The sequence below is a fragment of the Erpetoichthys calabaricus genome, chromosome 8 (genome assembly GCF_900747795.2).
Source record: "Erpetoichthys calabaricus chromosome 8, fErpCal1.3, whole genome shotgun sequence".
NCBI lineage: Eukaryota > Metazoa > Chordata > Cladistia > Polypteriformes > Polypteridae > Erpetoichthys > Erpetoichthys calabaricus.
This window is the reverse complement of record NC_041401.2, coordinates 54,717,770-54,744,312: the sequence shown is the minus strand read 5'-3', so window position 1 is coordinate 54,744,312 and position 26,543 is coordinate 54,717,770. Positions and strand designations below refer to the sequence as shown.

General features: G+C 39.6%; 1 protein-coding gene across 5 annotated transcripts in view; it reads right to left on the bottom strand.

The window, feature by feature from the left end:
- Positions 1-26,543, bottom strand: part of LOC114655491 (methyl-CpG-binding domain protein 5-like) — a 239,318-nt gene that overhangs the window by 55,334 nt on the left and 157,441 nt on the right. For all 5 annotated transcript variants that reach the window (XM_051930543.1, XM_028806527.2, XM_051930544.1 and 2 more), the window contains one exon: positions 23,532-25,760. In XM_051930543.1, coding sequence (XP_051786503.1) covers positions 23,532-25,760 — 2,229 coding nt within the window. The remainder of the gene's footprint in view (positions 1-23,531; positions 25,761-26,543) is intronic.

The window sequence follows — 26,543 nt, the reverse complement described above, 5'->3', positions numbered from 1 at the left end:
GATCTTTATTTTGTCCTTTAAATTGAAACAGACACTACTTTAGCTTAGCATGCTTGTTTGAAAAGCAGCAGCTTACACTTTTAATTGGGAAAAGAAAAGATAAAGATGAATTTGAAATTGCCGCTTAGTAAACAATAAGCTTTATTTAAAGCTTTGTAATATTTTTATTATTTGTTGCTCTGTAACAAAAAGCATAAGTTTTGGTGAGAAACAAGTACTACATAATTAAAATGGCAATCTATATATTATAATTATACCTCAAAAATTCTGGAAAAGAAAAAAAAAAACACCTGTGTAACTATAATAACTGTATACTTTAACAGCAAAAGGCTGTAGTGCAATTAATGATTTAAAATGATTAAAACATAAAAGTGCGTGTATAATGTGGCGGGCGGCTGGGGGCTGTGCCCAGCCGGGAAGCCTAGAAGGATCGTGAGAGGGACAAAGCCTCCCCAGGAGCACGAGAGGGCAGCCGCCCTGGTTTGAATGGGGGCCACGGGAACTAAGCATGGAAGCTCAACCCTATAGGGGCCCATGGTCACCGCCAGGGGGCGCCTGGACGACTGTGAAGCCCTGGACGTCAGCACTTCCGCCACACCCGGAGGTGCTGGCGGAAGGACTACCAGGGACGCCTGGAGTGCTTCCGGGTGCTCATGCGGCACTTCCACCACACCAGGAAGTGCTGCAGGAAGCTCATCGGGGGCACCTGGAGCACATCTGGGTTGAAACAAAAAGGACCACCTCCCTCCAGTCATTAGCCGGAATCGGGAGGAAGAGGATGAAGCTCGGAGGAGAGGAGTGGAGGCGGTAAAGCAAGGAAAGGATCGTTGGAAGGCCTGGACTTTGAGGGTGATTGGTGCAGGGGCACTGTGTGATGTGCGGGACTGTGTTGGGAACTGTAAATATTGTGAATAAAATGTGTGTGTATTGGAACCATTGGTGTCTGCCTGTCTGTGTCCGGGCTGAAGCTCCACAATATCTACATTTAAACAATGTTTAACTGCCAATTTGAATTAATTGACTGTGTGAGTATATATATATATTATATATATTTTTTTTGTTGTTAGAGAAATGGTGAAAACTATGTTTTTTTTATTAAGTCTTGTTTCAGATAGATACAGTACAGAAAGAATTAAACAATATGACAGCTTCTAATTATGAGAAGTATTTATTTTCTTTTATTCAGTTATGTATTATGGATAATTATTTTGTACATATTATATAAGTATGCATTTTAATGAAATTTTATTTATTTTAGAATTTTATGGTCACTGAACAATAAGCCTATAGAGTTTCATTTTGTTAATGGTTTGTGGTCTATAGTTTAATTTTAAAAAATACACTTTTAATATAGGACATAAGGTTTCTATTTGACTGGCTATGTACAAGATTAGTGTAAAAAAATTTTTAAAACAAGTAACATGAAATCTGTGATTGGTATCAGCCTTAAAAACCTGATCAGAGAATGAAAAGGTTCTTTTGGTATTTTAAGTGAGCCTCCTCATTATTATTATTTAATATCAATGACAATACAGGCTAAACATCCAAAAATATCAACAGGCTATAAGTGAGAAGTTTTCTGATGTTTTACATTTATAAAAGCTGCAAATTTCCTCAAAATTTCTCCATTGCATAAATTATACTGTGCGGTTATGATTTCTTTGCTTTTTTCTGAAAACTTAAAAAGAGGAAATTGAATGAGTTTGTTTACGTTTGAGTTGTACTTGGAGATGCAGCACATGAGTGCAATGAGGAGAGAATTAAAGGTGGGAAAAGCATAACTCATTCAAGGGTTTAATTTTGACGGAGGATTTCACTGCAGCAGTTAATCATGTATACATGTTTTACATATACAAAGGAAGAGTTGTCATTTCTTTCATAAAGGGAATTGACATAGTAACTTTTTTAATGAGAAAAATAGTTTTCCCATTAATTTTATATTAAAGGAATTCTTATTAGCTTAAGTATACTTTATACTGGTCGCTTTATCATTAGTGGCTTCTCCTTGCCACATTGGGCAGCCGTCTAGCAAATAACACAGAATTTCAAACTGCGTAATACAAATCAGAATATAAAAGATTTGAAGCTTTATTTTAGATATACAATATTAGCCATGCAATCTTCATTCACAAACACAGTCTATAGAATGGATAATATTAAAAAGCTCAGTGACTTTAAATGTGGCACTGTCACAGGATGTCATCTTTGCCATAAGTCAGTATGTGAAATTTACTCTCACTAGATTTGTCCCAGTCAAATTTAAGTGTTTTTTATTGTGAAGTGAAACTGTCTTGGAGCAAGAACAGCACCAAATGGTAGGCCAAGCAAATTCACAGTGTCAGCTACCAAGTGCTGAAACGGATAATACATAAAAATCACCTTTCCACTGTTGCATTACTCAAAACAGAGTTTTAAACTGACTCTAGGAACAACATCAGCATAAGACGTGTGTGTTGGGAATCTTCATTGAAATTGGTCTCAACAGCCAAGCAGTCGAGTGGAGTAAAGCATAGCATCACTAGATTCTGGAGCAGTGAAAATTGTTTCTCTGGAGTGATAAATCACACTTCACTATCTGGTAGTCTGATGGATAAATATGGGTTTGCTGGATGGCAGGAAAACACCATCTTCTAGACTGCGTAGTGCCTACTGTAAAGTTTGGTTGAGAGGGGGGATAATGATCTGGGGTTATTTTTCAAGGTTTGGGCTAGACCCCTTGGTTCCAGTTAATTGTATTTTAAATGTTACAGCATACAAAGATATTTTACACAACTGTATGCTTCCAAATTTGCAGAAATAGTTTGGGAAGGCCCTTTTCTGTTCCTGCAAGGCTGTACCCCTGTGCACAAAGTTACATTAAGTTCCATAAACCAGGTCCATTTGATGCATTTGGTGTGGAGCAACTTGAGTGGCCTGAACAGAGCCCTAATCTCAACACTTCTGAACACTGTTGGGATAAATATACCTCACAAGTATTCTTTTGGCTTAATGGGCACAAATTCACAGAAGATTGTAGGCTCTTACAGCCACAAAGCGGGGCCAACCCTTGCCCATGGTTTTAAAATGGGATGTCCAAAAAGCTCATATAGGTGTGATGATCAGGTGTCCACAAACTTTTGGCCATATGGTATAAATTACTTCTTTTGAGGATGATTTTTCATCATTGCTCCTGGGCTGAATTTTGATCAGAAAAAAAACACTTTTTGTGGAAAAAAAAAGTTTTTTTTAATTACTTGAATTGTGGAAAACAATAAAACTAATAAATGCATGCACACGCAACAGATAAAAACTTTGAAGCACAAGATACCATTAAAAGCAACCAACAGCATGTACTGCTAAGACATATTGTTCACAACACGTGTTACTCTGAAGACGCCATCTTCAGCATATTTTTTCAGCCTCTCTGTCACTTTCTTCATGTAGCTCAAAATCCTCATCTGACAGTGCAGAAACCATACCATCAGTAATGCACAAAACATCTTTGCCAAAAGATTTTTTTTTGAGATGAGCAACTGCTGGTACGTGAGGCACTGCTGAAAGGAAAACTATCTTGCAGTCTTTGCTGTTATCCAGCGGTTAAAAATACAAAACACATTCTGGTGACTTTTGTAAATGTTTAGCCTTTAACTCATGATGCAGATGTTTTTCAACAGCAGCCTTGCACCCATTATGTCGACTTTTGCTGAGACCCGCCTGAAACAGTTAATATACTTTAAAGCTTTAAATGTGTATGTGACAGCTTTAATTGAAATAAACTTTGTAACTGGAATAACCTTGCACAAACACAAAGATCAAACACATAAGAAAATCTGTTTATGAGCACCATGTGTTTAATGAGGATTGTTTTAAAAAGCTGGTATCCTTGTTTCTATTGCAAAAATCCAACGGTCTTAAGTTTTTCTATAGCTACATTCTCTTCCTTTGTTTTGTTTAATACAAAGATTCCTGTCACTTACTGATTTACTTCTAGTCACCGTACAGTTTTGCACTGTTTTGTATTTTACATTTTCTTCTGCCTGACCTTCAAATGCTATACTCATTTAGTACATTGGGGCAGTATCGGACCAATACAAGTACTAACATGTAGCACTGGTGATCTCTAATTTAAATGGTCAATAAGGGTATAAGACTCTTGACTTATGGAAAACTTCTTGAGTATCAAGACAATAAATTTATATTAGACCTAAACAAATGAATGACCAACACTTATACAGTAATCCCTCGCTATATCGCGCTTCGACTTTCGCAGCTTCACTCTATCGCGGATTTTATATGTAAGCATATTTAAATATATATCATAGATTTTTTGCTGGTTCGCGGATTTCTGCGGACAATGGGTCTTTTAATTTCTGGTACATGCTTCCTCAGTTGGTTTGCCCAGTTGATTTCATACAAGGGACGCTACTGGCAGATGGCTGAGAAGCTACCCAACCAGAGCGCGTATTACGTATTAAATAAAACTCCTCAAATATATTGTGAGCACGGGGGCTGTTCGCACCCCTAGAGGATACGGCCGCTCCTCAATATACGCTGAAAGATTACCTTCACATTGCTCTCTTTCTTGCTGGGCTTACATATGGCTGATTTGTCAAGCGATATGCTTCCCGCATGGTGCTTCACATACTTAAAAGATCAAACAGCACGTATTGATTTTTGATTGTTTGCTTTCTCGCTCTCACATTCTCTGCTCCTAACGGAGGGGGTGTGAGCAGGGGGGCTGTTCGCGCCCCTAGACGATACGGACGCTCGTCTAAAAATGCTGAAAGATTACCTTCACGTTGCTCTATTCTGTGCAGCTGCTTTATCAAGCGACATGCTTCCTGCACGGTGCTTCGCATACTTAAAAGCTCGAAGGGCACGTATTGATTTTTGATTGTTTGTTTGTTTTTCTCTTTCTCTTTCTCTCTCTCTGACATTCTCTGCTCCTAACGGAGGGGGTGTGAGCAGAGGTGCTGTTCGCACACTGACCTAGAGGATACGGACGCTCCTCTAAAAAATGCCGAAAGACTACCTTTACATTGTACCGGCGGTGCTTCGCATACTTAAAAGCCAAACAGCCCTATTGATTTTTGTTTGCTTTTTTCTCTCTCTCTCTCTCTGACATTCTCTGCTCCTGACGCGCACTCCTTTGAAGAGGAAGATATGTTTGCATTCTTTTAATTGTGAGACGGAACTGTCATCTCTGTCTTGTCATGGAGCACAGTTTAAACTTTTGAAAAAGAGACAAATGTTTGTTTGCAGTGTTTGAATAAAGTTCCTGTCTCTCTACAACCTCCTGTGTTTCTGTGCAAATCTGTGACCCAAGCATGACAATATAAAAATAACCATATAAACATATGGTTTCTACTTCGCGGATTTTGACCTTTCGCGGGGGGTTCTGGAACGCAACCCCCGTGATCGAGGAGGGATTACTGTAGCCCAATTTCAGTGCCTGTTATAAGTTTTGAACAGTTTGCCTTAAAACCTCCTTAGCTGAATAGTTAAAACTTTTTAAAAATGAAAAACAATATGCCTTTTAATCAGAAACAAGTCGGAAGGGCATTTGTAATTCCAGGAATAATGGTCTAATATTCAGCAGGTTTTAAAACAAAAGCTTTTACTCTTATTGCCACCATGCATATTTAAGTAAATACACTGTAATTTAATATGAGCAGAAGAGTACACTAAATCAAGTGCAGGTCTGGAGGATTTTGATAAGGCAAATAAACTGTTGTTTACAAAAATATGTTAGATAGATAAGATAGATACGATAGATAGATATACTTTATTAATCCCAAGGGGAAATTCACAATTGTTTTGACCCTTCCAAACTTCAAAAACTCTTTAAATTGTTTCACTTATTATTATTTTTTTTTTTCCCCAAAGATTACGTCTGTGTCATTTGTTTTCTGGCACATGAAAATATCAGGTACAAAAGATTATACAAATTATGAATTTTTCCTTCCAAAGTATTGAAAACAACATATTTTTAAAAAAAATCCAAACAAAATCTCCTCAGATATTTTAAATTTAAAGAAAGTGAGTTGAAACAATCATTTTATATTAAATACCAACTATCAAAATGGGTGTCATTTCAAGGTGTTTTACAACACAAATAAGAATATACTATAAAGAACAACAAATTCAAAAAATCCCTTCAAAGTTCCTTATAGGAATAATTGCTTAAAATCGTCACCATTCAGTGAAAATTTTTATTTATTTATTTTTTTTTATTGGAAAAAAATTCAATAGAGATTAGAGCAAGAATAACAATCCGATACATATTAAACATCATATATATATTAGTCCACTCCAGAATTATGGGCACTCCTAGGAAAGATGAGTAAAAAGGGTTATAAAAAATCTAACTTTTACATAAAGTAGATTTATTTATGAGAAAAATAATCCCTCATCAAGAAATAATTATTTTTAACAAAACCAAATATGCCACAATTATTGACACTTACAAAGTGTAACTGAAAGATTTTTTCCATCTATATCTTACTTTTTAAGTAGATCTCGAGCAGTAACCCACGACTTCCTGTGTCAATGGTGTATATACTGTATACAAGGTGGCACAGAGGCCAGATTTCCTTATTTATTCATCAACTTGGGAAAGACAAGATAATGCACAATTCAAATGAGGGAAAAGTGTGTTTTGACCTTTATAAGTCTGAGAATGGCTATAAAAAATAGCTGCTTGCCTGAAAATTCCCATATCTACAGTTAGGGTAATGATTTAAAAGTTCATACGAATTCGCCTGGAAGAGGATCCAAGTTTAATTTTGCTCCCATGCACAGTGTGGAGGATGGTAAGAAAGGTACAAAAATCCCAAGCATCTTGGGGTCTCCAAAACTACGGTCAGATGCTACCTCCATGCCTATAGTTTATTTGGAAGGCATGCCAGAAAACAGCCTTTCCTGTCAATTAACAACAAACATCAGCGTCTGCAGTTTGCTAAATGCTACTGGAACACTATATCTATATTCTCTGGTCAGATGACGTGGAAATTTAGCTTTTTGGCTATCCTGAAAAGAACCTGATGCCAAATGTAAAGTACTCATACGGTGGAAGCTCTGTGATGTTGTGGGGCTGTTTTTCCTCTAATGCTCTTGGGAACTTTTTTATGGTACATGGTATCATGGACTCTATGAAATACCAGTAGATTTTAAATTTACATTTGGCTGCCTGTGCCAAGAAACAAACTGGGTAGTCACTGGATCTTCCAGCAGGACAATGATCGAAAATATATATTACCATATTAACATAAAAATGGTGAAAAGAACATAAAATCAACCTGCTGCCATGGCTGTCTCAGATCCCACACCTAAACCCCACTGAAAACCTGTGGGGTGAGCTAAAGAAGAAGCACAAGAGTAGACCTAAGACCCTGGATGATCTGGTGAGACTCTGTAAATAGGAATGATCTCAGATAATTATTTCTTGATGAGGAATTATTTTTTCAGTTAAAGGTTGGATTTCTCCGATTTTTTCAGTGTGAGATTAAGGAAATTCATCAAAAGGTGATTTTTTTTTTTAACCCCTTTAACTCATATATCCGATGTGTACAAATAAAGTTTTTATTTGATTTGATATACTTTATTAATTCCAGAGGGGGAATTATCTTTTTACATGATTTCTGAAGGTCAGAGCATAGGGTCAGCCATTGTACAATGCCTCTGGAGCAAATTTCAGGTTAAGGATCATTAGCCCAATGGAGTAGGAACCGTTCTGACAGTAACAGAATTTGAATTGGCAACCTGGAGCGTCTGTGTGTGTGTGTGTAAAAAAATATATTTTTATATATATATATATATATATATATATATATATATATATAGGGCGGCACGGTGGCGCAGTGGGTAGCACTGCTGCCTCGCAGTTGGGAGATCTGGGGACCTGGGTTCGCTTCCCGGGTCCGCCCTGCGTGGAGTTTGCATGTTCTCCCCGTGTCTGCGTGGGTTTCCTCCGGGCGCTCCGGTTTCCTCCCACAGTCCAAAGACATGCAGGTAAGGTGGATTGGCGATTCTAAATTGGCCCTAGTGTGTGCTTGGTGTGTGGGTGTGTTTGTGTGTGTCCTGCGGTGGGTTGGCACCCTGCCCAGGATTGGTTCCCTGCCTTGTGCCCTGTGTTGGCTGGGATTGGCTCCAGCGGACCCCCGTGACTCTGTGTTCGGATTCAGCGGGTTGGAAAATGGATGGATGGATGGATGGATATATATACACACATACATATATACATATATATACATACACAGTTAGGTCCATAAATATTTGGACAAAGACAACTTTTTTCTAATTTTGGTTCTGTACATTACCAAAATGAATTTTAAATGAAACAACTCAGATGCAGTTAAGTGCATTTTTTTAACACAATCCCTTCATTTCAGGGGCTCAAAAGTAATTGGACAATTGACTCAAAGGCTATTTCATGGGCAGGTGTTGGCAAGTCCGTCATTATGTCATTATCAATTAAGCAGATAAAAGGCCAGGAGTTGATTTGAGGTGTGGTGCTTGCATGTGGAAGATTTTGATGTGAACAGACAACATGCGGTCAAAGGAGCTCTCCATGCAGGTGAAAGAAGCCATCCTTAAGCTTCGAAAACAGAAAAAACCCATCCGAGAAATTGCTACAATATTACGAGTGGCAAAATCTACAGTTTGGTACATCCCAAGAAAGAAAGCAAGCACTGGTGAACTCAGCAACGCAAAAAGACCTGGACGTCCACGAAAGACAACAGTGGTGGATGATCGCAGAATCATTTCCATGGTGAAGAGAAACCCCTTCACAACAGCCAACCAAGTGAACAACACTCACCAGGGGGTAGGCGTATCCATATCCAAGTCTACCATAAAGAGAAGACTGCATGAAAGTAAATACAGAGGGTGCACTGCAAGGTGCAAGCCACTCATAAGCCTCAAGAATAGAAAGGCTAGATTGGACTTTGCTAAAGAACATCTAAAAAAGCCAGCACAGTTCTGGATAAACATTCTTTGGACAGATGAAACCAAGATCAACCTCTACCAGAATGATGGCAAGAAAAAAGTATGGAGAAGGTGTGGAATGGCTCATTATCCAAAGCATACCACATCATCTGTAAAACATGGTGGAGGCAGTGTGATGGCTTGGGCATGCATGGCTGCCAGTGGCACTGGGACACTAGTGTTTATTGATGATGTGACACAGGACAGAAGCAGCCGAATGAATTCTGAGGTGTTCAGAGACATACTGTCTGCTCAAATCCAGCTAAATGCAGTCAAATTGATTGGGCGGCGTTTCATGATACAGATGGACAATGACCCAAAACATACAGCCAAAGCAACCCAGGAGTTTATTAAAGCAAAGAAGTGGAAAATTCTTGAATGGCCAAGTCAGTCACCTGATCTTAACCCAATTGAGCATGCATTTCACTTGTTGAAGACTAAACTTCAGACAGAAAGGCCCACAAAGAAACAGCAACTGAAAGCCGCTGCAGTAAAGGCCTAGCAGAGCATTAAAAAGGAGGAAACCCAGCATCTGGTGATGTCCATGAGTTCAAGACTTCAGGCTATCATTTGCAGCAAAGGGTTTTCAACCAAGTATTAGAAATGAACATTTTATTTCCAGTTATTTAATTTGTCCAATTTTGAGCCCCTGAAATGAAGGGATTGTGCTAAAAAATGCTTTAGTTGCCTCACATTTTTATGCAATCGTTTTGTTCACCCCACTGAATTAAAGTTGAAAGTCTGCACTTCAACTGCATCTGAGTTGTTTCATTTAAAATTCATTGTGGTAATGTACAGAAGCAAAGTTAGAAAAAAGTTGTCTCTGTCTAAATATTTATGGACCTAACTGTATATCTTTCGATATATAAAATACAATGTCTGTCTGTCCACTTTCCATGAGAGAACTACTTAACGGATTTAGAGTGGGTTTTTTTTTCTATTATTTGCTTGAACATTCTGGTTGATTTTTACGTCTTCTCTTATTTCACTATGCATCATAGTTCGCATGCAGTACCGATTGATTTGTGCAAATCCGAAAGACACCCACCTCATACACGCGCCAGCCTCGGAGTGTTCCTTACTGCCGCTTAAGTAGTTCTCTCATTCGCAGATTTAGATTGGGTTTTTTTCTATAATTTGCTCGAACATTCCGGTTGATTTTGCAACTTCTCTCATCGCGCTAAGAATCATAGTTCTCTTGCAGGAGCGATATATATTGGCACTAATCTGAGACAGAGGCTGTGGGGAGGGGGAAGCTTGATGTCAGTAGTAGGGAGTCTGGGTGGGTCTTCTCTCACTGTTCTGTTTCACTACTATGTGATATTCATCCCAACCCCACACAGCCCTAAAAACCATCATTCATCCCCTCCCAAGACTTGAAACAAACAAATACAAATTTTGAGAATGCCAAGAATTTCTCTTCTCAGTACTCAAATATGGCACTTGGTGCCACGGCCCACCTGCCAAGTTGTTTTGCCTGCCTAAGATAAAGTTATCCCTGATGGAGGATCGCAGGAATCGTGGGAAAGAGGGGTCCTTTCATCGGATTGGCTGGCCCAGCACTGTTTCACCCTTGCTCAAGGGCCCAGCAGAGTAGGATCTCTTTTGGCACTGACGGGGATTCGAACCGGCAACCTTTGGGATACCAGCACAGATCCTTAGCCTCAGAGCCACCACTCCGCCCCAAGTCTCTCAAGGGTTACAAGTCTCTCAAGCGGGGCTGTGTGCACACTGCCCCTGCGGCACGTGGGTGGGCTCCCCTGCTGTGCCGGGCCGTCCACAGACTTATTTCTTGATGCAGGTCCCCGCCTTGAACCAGGCGGAGCATCCTGCGCGACTACGCCACTGTGAATGGAGGGCCCCGGACACAAACAGGCAGACATGGTACGTTGCACAACCACACGTTTATTTACACTATATACAAAGTTCAAGTGCCACACAAACAAACCCCAACAGTCTCCCAAAGTCCAGGCTTCACATACGGCCGTCTCTCTTTCTCTTTAGGCCTCTCCTTGCCACCGCCTCCTAGACCTTGTCCTTCTCCTCACCCGACTCCAGTCCTTAATGAGGGGAGGTGGCTCCGTAAATAGGCAGGTGGCTGAGGACCACACCCGGCCACCTGCCACAGAGTACATATTGAACTATATCGGCAAATGTCCGAAACAGTCTGGTTTTAACTTTTTCAGACATGACAAATTGAAAATTGCGATACTGCATTATCACTGTCTTTGACAGCTCATTCAGCTTAGTTGACTGGGGTAGGAAATGACTGTACCTTTCAACCAGCTTTGTGATTTCTATTTCTCCAATATCAAAGTCAGCTGTGTTGGAAATAACAGTGCTTTCGAATAACCTCCAGTCTATCATTCATTTTCTGGTAAGCAACCATCCATGTGCAAACAGATACATTCAACAAACTGGACAATGGGTGCCACATTGACTTCCTTATCGACATTCATAAAGGCTTTTGTTTCCCCACTTCAGTGCACGTTCTCACCCAAGTACTGAGCATGCAACTTTAACATTCTCGTCTTCACAAACTGAAACGCTTCAATTGGTGTCAAGTTGATTAGCTGTAATAATCTGCTCAATTCAGCTAATTCACCAACCACATTGTTGAATATTATTAGACCAGTGCGGGTTGGCCAGCTGCTTAATGCAGTATTTGCTGATTGTATCCTTATATTCTTCGACCTGCTTCCTACAGTATTCGATCAAAATGGCAATGTTTATAATAAAAGCTCTTTGTGCAAAATGCCTAGAAAGGTATCACACTTCATTCAGTGGCCGAAATGAAACCAAATTATTGTCTAGAACTGCCACCAGTTCTGTGAATTCTGTTTGTTTCACCGATGACCTGCTAAACATCATATACACTGTTCGCAATAGTGTCTCAATGTCCTGCATTAACTGAACGTGGTTGCAGGTATCATCGATGGCAAGGTGTTCTTGGTGGGTAACACAATGTTGTTCGAACAAGGGTGAAATCTCACGATGAAGTTGAGCAGCTACACCATTTGGTGCACAGCACTTCGCAACCATTGCACGGCAATTTTTTTTGTCAGGTGCATGGCCGCGCAGCTTAAAGGGAATGTTGGTAACAACAATGTACTAAATGCACACCAGGTGAATTTATTTTCATAAGTTCTACTGTATTTTTTCATTTCATAATGAATGGAAAATGTGTAATTTTTATTCATCTGCAGGATCTGTGACTGTTTCTGATTTTCTTCAACAATTATACTTTTTTTTAACTTTAAAGATCCCCAAATGGGATGACTTTGGAGTCAATATCAGCGGGCAGAAGTTGAACATCTATGCTTTGCCCACAACAATGTCCTTATCACTTGGATATAAACTGCTCAAAAAATGAAAGGAATACTTTGAAAATACATCAGATCTCAATGGGAAAAAAATCATGCTGGATATCTATACTGCTATGGACTGGGTAATTTGTTAGGAATGATAGGATGCCACATCGTTTGATGGAAATGAAAATTATCAACCTACAGAGGGCTAAATTTAAAGACACCCCAAAAATCAAAGTAAAAAAATGATGCGTCAGGCTAGTCCATTTTGCCGAAATTTCATGGCAGCAACTCAAAATCAAACTCAGTACTTTGTATACATGCCTGACAATGTCGGGGCATGCTCCTAATGAAACGACGGATGGTGTCCTGGGGGATCGCCTCCCAGATCTGGACCAGGGTATAACTGAGCTCCTGGACAGTCTGAGGTGCAACTGGGCAGTGTCAGATGGACTGAAACAAAATGTCCCACTGGTGTTCTATTGGATTTAGGTGAGGCGAGCATGTGAGCCAGTCAATGCATCTGGGGAATCTTCTCCCAGATCTGGACCATGGCATAACTGAGCTCCTGGACAGTCTGAGGTGCAACCTGGCAGTGTCGGATGAACTGAAACAAAATGTCCCAAAGATATTCTATTGGATTTAGGTGAGACGAGCGTGGGAGCCAGTCAATAGTATCAATTCCTTCATCCTCCAGGAACTGCCTGCATACTCTCGCCACATGAGGCCGGGCATTGATGTGCACCAAGAGGAACTCAGGACCCACTGCACCAGCATAGGGTCTGACAATGGATCCAAGGATTTCATCCAGATACTTAATGGCAGTCAAGGTGCCGTAGTCTAGCCTGAAGAGGTCTGTGCGTCCCTCCATGAATATGCCTCCCCCAGACCATCACTGACCCACCACCAAACCGGTCATGCTGAATGATGTTACAGGCAGCATAATGTTCTCCACGTCTTCTCCAGACCCTTTCACGCCTGTCACATGTGCTCAGGGTGAACCTGCTCTCATCTGTGAAAAGCACAGGGCACCAGTGGTAGACCTACCAATTCTGGTATTCTATGGCAAATGCCAATCGAGCTCCACGGTGCCGGGCAGTGAGCACAGGGCCTACTAGAGGGCATCGATCCCTCAGGCCATCCTCATGAAGTCTGCTTCTGATTGTTTGGTCAGAGATATTCACACCAGTGGCCTGCTGGAGGTCATTCTGTAGGGCTCTGACAGTGCTCAAAGGAGCAGATACTGGTCCTGCTGATGGGTTAAGGACCTACCATGGCCCTGTCCAGCTCTCCTAGAGTGACTGCCCGTCTCCTGGGATATTCTCCATGCCCTTGAGACTGTGCTGGGAGACACAGCGAACCACCTGGCAATGACAAGTATTGATGTGCTATCCTGGAGAAGTTGGACTACCTGTGCAAGCTCTGTAGGGTCCAGGTATCGCCTCATGCTACCAGTAGTGACACTGACCATAGCCAAATATAAAACTAGACAAAAAAAAACAGAAAAGATGATGAGGAAAAAATGTCAGTTGCCTCCACCTGTTAAACCATTCATGTTTTGGGGTTTGTCGTATTGTTGCCCCTGAAGTGCACCAGTTGCTACTTTCATTAACACCAAAGCAGCTGAAACTGATTAACAACCCCCTTAGCTACTTAACTGACCAGATCAAAATCCCATAAGTTTCATCGACTTGATGATATACTCTGATTAAAAAGTGTTCCTTTAATTTATATGAGCAGTATATAAATTACCCTTAATGAAGCTCTGGCAATTCCCTTTGTGGACTGTGTGTCAACTGCTCCAAGATACAAATGATGAGGAACTATCAGACAAAAACAACATTGGGTACATAGAGAACTACATCTACCTCAAATGGCACCTGACATGCTCAGTTGTCTTGATGGAAGGATCAGCAGATGTGTATGGGAGACTTTTGTATCCTTCACCAACATCAGGAATGTCCTAATGAATATAAAGAACCCCATACTACTTGAAATTATCTTCAAAGCTGAGGGACTCTCTGAGATATTCTATGAAAGTAAGACCTGAATAAGGTGCAATATGAGAGACACCATGCTATTCATTATGCTCTGGAATGCCAGTGGAGGGATTACACCATCAGAAAGCAGTAGGCACAAGCCCTGTGCAGCGACAACCTGTATGAAGAAGTCTCTACTGGCAGAACCCATTGTCAATGCAAAGAAGTCAAAATAAAGATGGGTAGACAACATTATTATTATTATGCACCCAAAATCTGAAACACTATCTTTAGAAATTTGCCAGGCTAGTACTGTAGATCTCTCTATTAAAAAAAAAATCTTGGAAACGAAAACCAGGGAGACGAGACATGATCTTTTTGGAAGACACTTAAAAGACCCGCGAGACGAAAGAGATTGGCCACAGAGCATCTCACAGGGACCGACATTGTCAAAGGACCGTCTCGCTAGGACGAAGAGCATGAGATTCTTGCAAGACATGCCCTACTTACAACCAATATCAAATAAGACCACGGGCAGCAAAACACTCAGTCATGTAAAGGCATGTAGCAGACACAGATCTTGTGCTCTCAGCTCATATAAAGCATATAAGGACAATACGTTCTAGATGAAATGTCAAAGACTAAGTGAAGAAGAAAGAGCAGCGCGGAGAAAAGAGACCCAAAAGCGTTGGAGAGAAAAAAAATGCACATAAGAGATTATGAATGCAGTGGAATTCGAAAGGCTAAAAAAAAAAAAAAACCATGGCGCGATACACATGCAGAGAAAGGTAAAGAATATGAAAGAAGTAAAATTCGACAGTATTGTAGCGTCCTAGCCAGGTTGAAGCCTTTTTTTTTCTTTTTGAGTGACTGTTAGGTCTGATTGAGGGAGGGCGGAGTACAGCACGGAAGACTGACTGAAGGGTATTGACTGCTGTGTTGGTGGGGGGGGTAAACCGGGATGGGAGGAGGGGTTGGAGAGGGTGCTAGAAGGTTGTGTTTCAGGTTATGAAGTCGGCGTTCTTTTTCTTGATTGTTCAAGTAAAACTTTTGTGAGACTTTACTATGTCTGTCTATTTTTTTTTTTACTTCTTCTCTTTCCGTGCCAGACGCGGAGTTCGCTACAGTATCAAAAAAAGATAGTAAAGATCGCATTAGCACAAACAAAAGGAAATTATTACTTGAAAATAAGACCAGGTGTAATTGAAAAGATAGCAGGACAAAGCGAGGTCAGAAATAAAAGACAAAGAGTTGAAAACATAGTAAAACGGCATAAAGAGGTTCAAAAATGAGGGGGTGAAACACATACAGAGCAGGTTAGAGATAATGAAAACAGTGGAATTCAAAATACACAAAAATATGTAGGCACGATATACATGCAGAGCAAGTTACAGAATATAAAAGCAGAAAAATTCGAAAGTATCAAAAAAAGATAAAGATCGCATTAGCGCTAAAAAAGATAAATTATTACTCGGTGAAATAACGGAAAGGCGAATAGGGATTGAATATATGGACATAGGTGATATGTCAGAAGTATGGAAATACTGTAAGACTTTGAAGTTTAAGTCAGAGACTTGTAGATCGTCTAATTCGTGTTGCCATCAGGGAAAAGTAGTGTTTCTACACAATAAGGAGGCGTACTCAAGAGAATTAAAAGATTTGATGTTTGGGGAACTGAAATCCACAAACAGTCATATCCCTACCAAAATCAGGGTCACAGGGGTCTACTGGAGCCAATCCCAGCCAGCACAGGGCGCAAGGCAGGAACAAACCCCAGGCAGGGCGCCAGCCCAACGCAGAATCCACAAACACTACAGGCAAAATATAGGAGTCTACAATAATCTTTTCACCTTCGCATCATTCAATGCTCAGAAAAGTAGATTTACACAATAATGGACCATACGCTATGAGAATCTATGGTCCCGCAACAGTTAAAGCAACGAAAAGTTTAATTTCGAAGAAAACACAATTCGATCAGGTGTATATTTATGATCATGGAGAAGCGATACAAATTTTAACAGGCGACAAGTAATGTAAATTAGAATATCATGACAAAGTTGATTTATTTCAGTAATTCCATTCAAAAAGTGAAACTTGTATAGTAGATTCATTCATTACACACAGACTGATGTATTTCAAATGTTTATTTCTTTTAATGTTGATGATTATAACTGACAACTAATGAAAGTCCCAAATTCAGTATCTCAGAAAATTAGAATATTGTGAAAAGGTTCAACATTGAAGACACCTGGTGCCACACTCTAATCAGCTAATTAACTCAAAACACCTGCAAAAGCCTTTAAATGGTCTCTCAGTCTAGTTCTGTAGGCTACACAATCATGGGGAAGACTGCTGACTTGACAGTTGTCCAAAAGACGACCATTGACACCTTGCACAAGGAGGGCAAGACACAAAAGGTCATTGCTAAAGAGGCTGGCTGTTCACAGAGCTCTGTGTCCAAGCACATTAATATAGAGGCGAAGGGAAGGACAAGATGTGGTAGAAAAAAGTGTACAAGCAATAGGGATAACTGCACCCTGGAGAGGATTGTGAAACAAAACCCATTCAAAAATGTGGGGGAGATTCACAAAGAGTGGACTGCAGCGGGAGTCAGTGCTTCAAGAACCACCACGCACAGACGTATGCAAGACATGGGTTTCAGCTGTCGCGTTCCTTGTGTCAAGCCACTCTTGAACAACAGACAGCGCCAGAAGCGTCTCACCTGGGCTAAAGACAAAAAGGACTGGACTGCTGCTGAGTGGTCCAAAGTTATGTTCTCTGATGAAAGTAAATTTTGCATTTCCTTTGGAAATCAAGGTCCCAGAGTCTGGAAGAAGAGAGGACAGGCACAGGATCCACGATGCTTGAGGTCCAGTGTAAAGTTTCCACAGTCAGTGATGGTTTGGGGTGCCATGTCATCTGCTGGTGTTGGTCAATTGTGTTTTCTGAGGTCCAAGGTCAATGCAGCCGTCTACCAGGAAGTTTTAGAGCACTTCATGCTTCCTGCTGCTGACGAACTTTATGGAGATGCAGATTTCATTTTCCAACAGGACCTGGCACCTGCACACAGTGTTCTTGATTGGCCAGCAAACTCGCCTGACCTTAATCCAATAGAAAATCTATGGGGTATTGTGAAGAGGAAGATGCAATACGCCAGACCCAACAATTCAGAAGAGCTGAAGGCCACTATCAGAGCAACATGGGCTCTCATAACACCTGAGCAGTGCCACAGACTGATCGACTCCATGCCACGCCGCATTGCTGCAGTAATCCAGGCCAAAGGAGCCCCAACTAAATATTGAGTGCTGTACATGCTCATACTTTTCATGTTCATACCTTTCAGTTGGCCAACATTTCTAAAAATCCTTTTTTTGCATTGGTCTTAATTGATATTCTAATTTTCCGAGATACTGAATTTGGGACTTTCATTAGTTGTCAGTTATAATCATCAACATTAAAAGAAATAAACATTTGAAATACATCAGTCTGTGTGTAATGAATGAATCTAATATACAAGTTTCACTTTTTGAATGGAATTACTGAAATAAATCAACTTTGTCATGATATTCTAATTTTATGACCAGCACCTGTATATTCCGCGAATAACATTAGACACCAAAGGAGATCTTGATATGCCATTTGTATTAAAATGTTACAGTTTCCCGTGAGAATAGCTTTTGCTATGACAATTAACAAATCACAGGGACAAACATTAGAAAAAGTTGGATTATTTATTAACGAAAAAAAAAATGATTTTCACTCACTGCCAGTTATATGTTGTGTTGTCACAATGTATCTCCAAAAACGGAATCAAAATTCAATGTGATCTTGAAGAAAAGGCAATTCCAAATATTGTTTTTACTGAAGCTTTAAAGTAAAAGTGCAAATAATGAAATTGAAACAATTCCAAAGAAAAAAAAAGCTTTTAAAATTATATATCCGATTAATCAAACACGGGGACTGGCAAGCGAAGTGAGCAGGGGGCGGAGCCCCCAGTTATTTAAAAAAAAAACTGCTAGAAACCCAATTTTTTAATATGGCTTTTTCATAGATACATTTTTGTTGTATTCCTGATAGACTATATAGGCACATATTTATCATATTCTTCAGGGATCTGTCATCTGTACTAATCTCTATTATTCTCTGCTGTCTCTTCCAGTTCTTCTGTTGTGGCGATCTGCACCACCACCATTTGATCAAGGTACCATGCAGTCTCCAGTTTTGATGGACTGAAGGTTAATGTCCCAGCTGTCCACAAGACCAACAATATCAAAGATTTTCATGTAAAACCTGAAAACCAAGAGGACTGATTTAAGAACATTTATATTAGGTAGAATGCCCAGTGGGGGCTGTGCAATTTTTTTTTTTTACCTTGGAACCCCAGCAGATATTTTTCTTAAGGCTAACCCCATCTGACCTTACCTTTTTCTTTGTTTATTATTCTTCAATATTATTACCTCATTTTATTTGATTTTCATTACATATAATTTTCTTTTTGTCTCCTTGTAAAGCACTTTGAGCTACATTGTTTGTATGACAATGTGCTATAGAAATAAATCTTGTTTTTGAATCTTCTCTTTTACCTTTTTAAACAATTTAATTATCACACCGCTGGTCTGATGTTATTTAAGATTTTGCAGCATTTGTTTTTAGGTATATAGGTTACTGTAGACAAAGCTTTGAGACTCTCTGTAATTCTATCAACCTCCTTAAAATAAGATTTTAAAAAATGGAGCTCAAACTGTTTTGCAGTCTTCCACTAACATTGAATTTTTCTTAATATCCCTTTGATGAAAAAAATAATTCCCTACTTCAAATACTGAACTTCCTCAGTAAAGTCAAACTACTCAAATTTTAAACAGAATTAATTAATCCCATATGTCAAAGGTGGTGTTAAAAATAAACATTTGTGGGTTTCTATGACTGATACTAGACTAGCAAGCCAAAGTTTTAAAAAGTGGCAAACAGAGGTAAAGTTAGTTGTGGATTTGACCCAGGGTTTGTATGCTACTGACAACATCAGAACGTTAATCTAAATTAGTGCTCGTTTCTTCAAACTGTACACTGAAAGTCTCCTTTATAGGTGTAAAGTAAAGTAAAGTAAACACAACTCATATATAACTCAAAGTTGCTGGATATCATGGCCGGCCTGTACACTGGTACTGTGAGTGCTGTGCAGAGTGGAGGCAGAACTTCTGCATTTTTCCCAGTTGATTCTGGGATTCGCCAGTAGTGTGTTCTTGCTCTATTTCTGTTCAATGCTTGCGTGGATTAGGTGTCGGGTAGGGTCGTGGGGTCCAGCGGCTGTGGGGCATCTGTTGGTGAAGAGAGATTCACTGATCTTGACTTTGCCAACAATGCTGTGATCTTTGTAGAGTCAATGGAGTCTCAGAAAGGGGCTCTTTAGAGACTAAGCGAGGAGTCTGAGTGTCTGGGCTTGTGAGTGTCCTGGATAAAAACCAAGATCCAGGCCTTTAATGACCTGTTGGGCATAGCCATTAACAGTGTATTTGTCTGTGCAGACAGTGTCAACCTTATCAAGAGGTTTACTTACCTTGGCAGTGACATTCATTTCTCTAGTGACTCTTCCTGTAAAGTCAGTAGACGGATTGGGAAAGCATAATGGGTCATGAAGTCGCTGGAAAGGGTGTGTGATGAAGGACCAAGTCTTTAAAGTTCTGGTACATCCTGTTTTGCTATATGATTGTGAGACATGGACGCTATCAGTGACCTGATGTAAGACACAAAGGCACACCCCCCGTTTGCTGGCTTTTCATCATGTGCTATGCACGGAATTTTTTTCAGACTAAGCAGGTATGTGGAGGCGCAGCCATGTATCCAAAGCCGTGAATTTCAAGGAGAGCCTGGTTAGGTGGGTGCCATAAAGATAAATGAAGGGATAAAGAAGTCGCAACAGGTCATCAAAGCACAAGGAAGATATGCAAAAATATCTGTGGTGCATATCTTCATCATGTAGGTAACCTACTCAGAAGAAAATTATACTTGTCCTCCCTTTACTGCTCATTCACAAATGATCTGATATGCCACCTTCTCCTTTTTATCTCTTAAAGCCAGTAATGGCAGGCACAACTCTTCATCCATCACCAAAGTACCACTGAACCTATGAAATATGTCACCAACTGATTAGAACAGTATAAACATGTTGATCAAAGTCACAACACAGCACAAGTGTAAACAATGGATTCAACGGAGCAGAGAGGCACATGTGCATGAAGGCTGGGGGAAAGGAAACAAAGCAAATGGTAGTTTTTAAGCATATCGTTCTCTGTCATTTATAAGCAGGATTGGAACTCCAAAGAGGATCCAATTCAGAACACTCAACCCTTCCTTCCTTCCCTTCGAACATATATAAATGTAAACTTGCTGGATATAGGCGGCTCCTCTTATCAATATTATACACTGTTACGCACAAAAGACGCACATGATTGTGCGGCATATGCATGTGGGCTCAGGGTACTAAGCAGTGGATGGGGTGGGGTGAGTTATCCGTTATTTGGTTTGGAACTGTGAGCTGGTATTGATACCAAAGTCAAAATTTTGGTACTGATCCAATACTATTCATGACACATTTTTGTATAATTGAATGAAAATTTCCTATTAATTTTAGGCAAATAAAAAGGGAAACGTACTGTATTGCCAAACTGAATTGTAAGTCAATTTTTGAAAAACAAAAATATGGCAGTATTATCCTGTCATAATCCAAGTATTGGGAACAAATTGTAACAGGGGGTCATTAGTGTGGTAAATCCCATGTCTATCATTTATTTATTTCTATAAACAAACTTTTCTCTATTAAAACTACTTTTTATTAATGTTATGAACATAATCACTACTATATTTGTAGATTTTATTACATATTGAATAGAAATTGAGTTACTAAAAATTGTTTGGCATTTTTGAGATATTTGTTAACTACTGTATAAAATAGTAAATGCTCCAACTGCCAACAATTTCCACATCTTGAATGTAATTTTGAAACAATAAATTGTAGCATGTTTTATATGTAGAAACTGCATGTACAACTGCACAGAAAACCTAGGTTATAAACTGGATATATTTCATTTAACGGTCAATTAACATGCTTGTTGAGTAAAACCTTTATGTTCTTTGAAATTAATTATTTATATGGGGCAGACAAATCGGTAGCCTGGATGCCTGGGACTACGTTTTTAATTCTGGAGAACAAAACTAAACTAAAGATTTGCAAAGCCTGGTGGACTCCCAAATGTTTTGGATACTTCGTCCATGAAATATTTCCTAATCAAACTCGATTTGATGAAAAAAAAGAACCAATTTTTTATTTTCAAAAACAGCTTCTTATAGCACGCCAGAGTGGTGTAACCGTTGTCTAAAGTCTGGTCTATATTTGACACATCAAAGCTGGTTGCAAGGGTAGCACAAGAAAAATGACAGATTCAATGGTATTCACTGGGTTTTCACCACACATTGCACACAGAAATTTTCTAACTATGTGGTGATGTGGGTTTGGCACTGTGTACCCTAAATGGTGAATTTCTTGGGTGCCAGAATAATGAATGAAGAAGGGCTGAATATAATGCAACAGGTCATCAAAGTGCAAGGAAGATATGCATCTCACCTGCTCACGAGAGTAATATAATCAACCTACCTTCACCACTTTTGCTTAATGGATTTGCACACTAGTGAACAATTTAGCAAACTTGTGCAGTATGTCTATAAATCAAACAAGAGAAAGTAAGGCAAGAACTCCAAAACGGAACTGAATATGGTTGTTACTTACTGTGGATTATGGATTCAAATAAAAAAAAAGTAAACAAGAATTGTAGCACTGCTGTCTAAACTCCAGTTAGAAGTGAAAGTTATCTTAATTACATGTAGCATTATGACAAATATAAATAGAAAATAACTTTTCAAATGCTGGAAGAACATTTTTAGCAGATTAATTATGGATGATATTTTGCAAAGTAGTGATGACTGCAGGGAGAGGACAGCTTCACAACCAAGTCAGAAAATGTAATGTGCTATATGCAGAGAACTTCCAAAAACCATATAAGTGGTCCTTTGTTTTCAGGAAAAAATAATTTTAGGGTTGAAATGGTGAGAAAGCACAGTAAAATTAGATCAATGCTTACTATACTAGTCAGTCCGCAGAATCTCACAAATGCAGATGCAGTACTGAGTCATTTCATGAAATGTACAACTTAGAATCATAAATGTACACTGGTAAATATTTGACGGTCTTCAACTACTGCTGAGAAAATGATATCAAATTTTCAGCAGCTTGTTGATCAAGTGATGATTTGAATGATCCAACAACGTTTCTGTGATAAAAAAAAGTGTTTAGCCTCAGAGGGCTATATACCATAACAAACAAACAGATCTTGCTTTTTGCAGTCACAGAGAACAGTCTTATAAAAAAAATTAGGATGCTCACCATTAACCAGTATGTACTCTGGTTCTGCTAACAGATATACTGAAGTTTGTGAAAGACCTTATTACAATTAGCTCAAAAACTGTAGAGTGTGAACATATGTTTCTAGGCCTAATCACTGCCTTTACTAACATTAGGACCCTCCTAATACAAGACAATATTAATGTAGTATTTCAGTTCACTTTTCAAAAAATATTTGTGTATAATTTGGAAAAAGACCACACACCAATATGACATAATCCTTTAAAAATCACCTATTTGCTAATGTAGTCTCTTCCAAGATGCTGATTATGTGTATCCAAGATACCGACTGTGTTTATATTGTAGAGTGCTACACACTCTTGTACAACAAAACTTTACAAATAAAGATTGCGATACAAACTTGCAGGTAACATCACCCCGCCCCACACACACATTATATATATATATATATATATATATATAAAGCTGTGCTGCCAGAAGGCTTACCTGGACTAGCCCAGTAGACTACCATATTCATGTACAATTTGTCCATCCCTGTCACTGAGTATGTTATACAATACAAAGACAATACAAAAAACATCTAAATCACCCAACTAATGTATACAGTACACTTTAAAATTAAACTTCATTAAGGCAAACTGTCATTAAGGCACCACATTATTTTGGTATAAAGTGAAAAATTGGTTTGTGCTTATACTTAAATGTTTATTTATAATGTGTACAAACTAAAATATAATTATAACTGTGAGATGAAGCGTTCAGGCAGATGTGTGCGACTCACTAAGGATTTTAGTGTCTTAAACAAGTTTAAAAGAAAGGAAAACTTTATTTTATTTTCTAAGTTAAGCATGTTTAAATTTTTCTTACCAGTTTCAGATCTTCCTTGACCACAGTTGCTGCTACTACTGTTTGGTATCATTGGTACTGAGGAAACATGCATCCTTGAAAGAGACTGAGCTTGATGGTGATCATTATGGTGGTGATGATGAGGAACGGGATGAAGATGTAAAGGATTTCCTACTGATACTCCTGTTTGACTGAGTATTCCACAGTTCCCAGAAACTTCCAACTGGTTTGTCAAACCAGAGAACTGATTGTGTGGAACATGTCCCCCACTATGAATCAAGTTTGTATTTGCATTTTGGCAGTGCATTCCATCTGGTCTTGAAGGGAAGTGTTGAGCCAGTGGTTTCTGTGGCGGTCCAGAATTCAAGCTGTTACATGTAAAGTGAAGTTGATGGGAAGAACAAGGCATACTGCTATTTGAATTTCCGCAATTAGTCCCATTATTTCCAGGCATATTTGAACTTTGACAGCTCATAGACTGAAGCAATTGTGACATAGAGTTATTTGGGTGAAGTGAACTTTGTCCTTGTTTCCTCAGGTGGTCATGTACAGGCTTGCACACTCCAGAGACACCTACTTGTGACTGCTTAAGCATATTGAAAACTGAAGGGGATGCCTGCTTGCGCTTGCGCAAAGGATCTTTTTGCTGAGCTATTAGTTTATCTCTCAGTGCAGCTCTGCCACTTTGACCTTCACTCATGTTAAGTAACATGTTATTATTAGGGGGAAACATTGAATTTAAAGTGCTATGCCCCTCTGCATTACTTCCACTACCAACAGGTCCAGCACTGCTATTACTACCACTACCACCACTACCACCACCACCGCTACCACCGCTGTTGTTGCAGGTCAGTTTATTTTGATTTGCTAGCTGTGCTTTGGCTGCTGCTGAGAGTAAACTGCTTGCTGGAAATGAGGCAGCATTATGCTGATTTAAGATTTGATTAAGGGGCATTCCCAGCAGACCAGGCTGATTCTTCGGTGGAACATTTCCAGCAGATACAGGTGGAAACATTGAATTGGTTGCAGAATTCACAACATTGCTCATTCCAGAAAGTAACTGATTAGGGATTTCTTTATACTGATGAATTAATCCATCAGGTTTTGTTGAAGGGCTTGAAGGCAAAGAAGGCCTTGGTGATCCCATGGATGACCTTGGTGACCGTGGAGGAACTTTTATGCTCCCACAGCTGGTCTGAGGCCCGGCTGGCATAATAAAGCTCCCATGGTCTGAAGAAGTGGAAGATGAACGCGACCTTTGTGGTGATGTCTCTGCCCTTCCCACCACTGGCCCCATCATGTGCACTGGGGAAGTCACTGGGGAGGGTGATATAGATGTGGAAGCTACATGCTGAGCCCTTTGCATATGACTACCATGGTTCACAGGCCCTGGCTTAACAGTTGGCAAAGGGAGGTTACTTGGCAAGGGAACAATAGCAGGGGGTATGCTTACATTCATCATTGGTACCTGAGAGTGGACATTTGACTGAAAATTGGATGGGTTCATTAACAAAGAATTCTGACCAACTGGTTTACTAGGAATAGGGTCAAGAATGCCCAAAGGATCCTTTTCTGAAGTCATCATTTTCTTCTGAAGAGCACAGGAAGGTGGTAGGGGATGTGGATGTGGAGGAGGAGGTGGAGGATGAGGCCCTTGGGTGGGTTTGTGGTGAAATACTGCACGTGGGATGTCCATATTGGTTGGAAAACTACAAAGAGGTTTTTTCATTACAGGGCTTTTTGTTGTGATGGTAGGTGAAAGAGGTATATTAGTCCTTCCTGCCATAGCACAAGATGACTGAGCTGGAGAGTTATGCAGCAAAACTGCAGTGGGGGAGAGTGGAGTTCTGCTATTTATATGAACAGGACTGGAATTAGAAGCTCCATGAAAACCAGGATTATTACGTGGAAAGACTTCTGGACTTCCCAAAGAATCAGTCCTAGGGGATAATGAACCATCACCAAATATCTGGGACCCAGATGATGCTGGACTAGGCAAACTGCCATGACTGCCACGGTATGGAGACTTCTGTCCATGCTCATTGCTTCCTAGTCTTTGTCTTACATAACCAGGATGAATATCTTGCTGCTGACTTCCAATCAGTTCCTGTTGATAATGCCTAGGACCTGCCATCATCATTTTGAAAGGGTTTTTACACTCTGAGACCACAGAATTAGAAACACCTTCATATGACTTATTTCTTATTGCTCTTGGGGTTGCTGAATGTGTAGGTATCATAGGGGTTGCACCTAAAATACAAACAAATTATAAAAAGTAAACATCTTAGGCAAGTAATAACATCATAAAGCTATTTTACATGGCATAAATAAGCACCAATATAGCACATAAAAAAGCCAGGTTTTAAAACGCACCATAATTCTGGAACTTGGTCACACGGCATTTTGGGAAATGTTAATGCACTAAAAAGCAAACTAGATCAAATATTACTTTTATTTGCAAAAAAACAGAAGAACTGAAAAGTGCAGACCTTGTCAATGGTGCAACTTGTGGGGAGCCAAAGGTATGCCAATAACTTAGCTATATTTTAAATAAATTAAAGACATAGCAACAACAGAATAATCTCACAAAAATATTAAAATGTAAGGTGAGGACAGTATGCATTTTAATTTCCATAATTTCCATTTTTCCATAGTTTGGGTCATTTTTAATGTTTAATAAATAGTCTATATACAATTTATGATAGCATGTTAATGCTATGCTGTTTGCTGTATAGTGGGTTAGCAGCCTGGAAATTAGTGGCCAATCTGAAATAAACAATAGCACCCTGAGAAGGTGCAGGCTCCAATTGGGTGCGGGTATGTGAGACTCGTTTCACTCCACAGTTAACTGGGGAACTGGCTGGTTGTGCCACATACATGTTCGGAGATGGGCGGATCAGTCAGGCACCTAAATGATGCCATGGAGGGAATGGCTCCTCACACCTGCACTCAATTAGGCAGCAGAGGATAACGGAGCCTGCATAGGATGGAAGGGGAGGAACGGAAACGAGCTTGAAAGTAAGACAAAAGAAA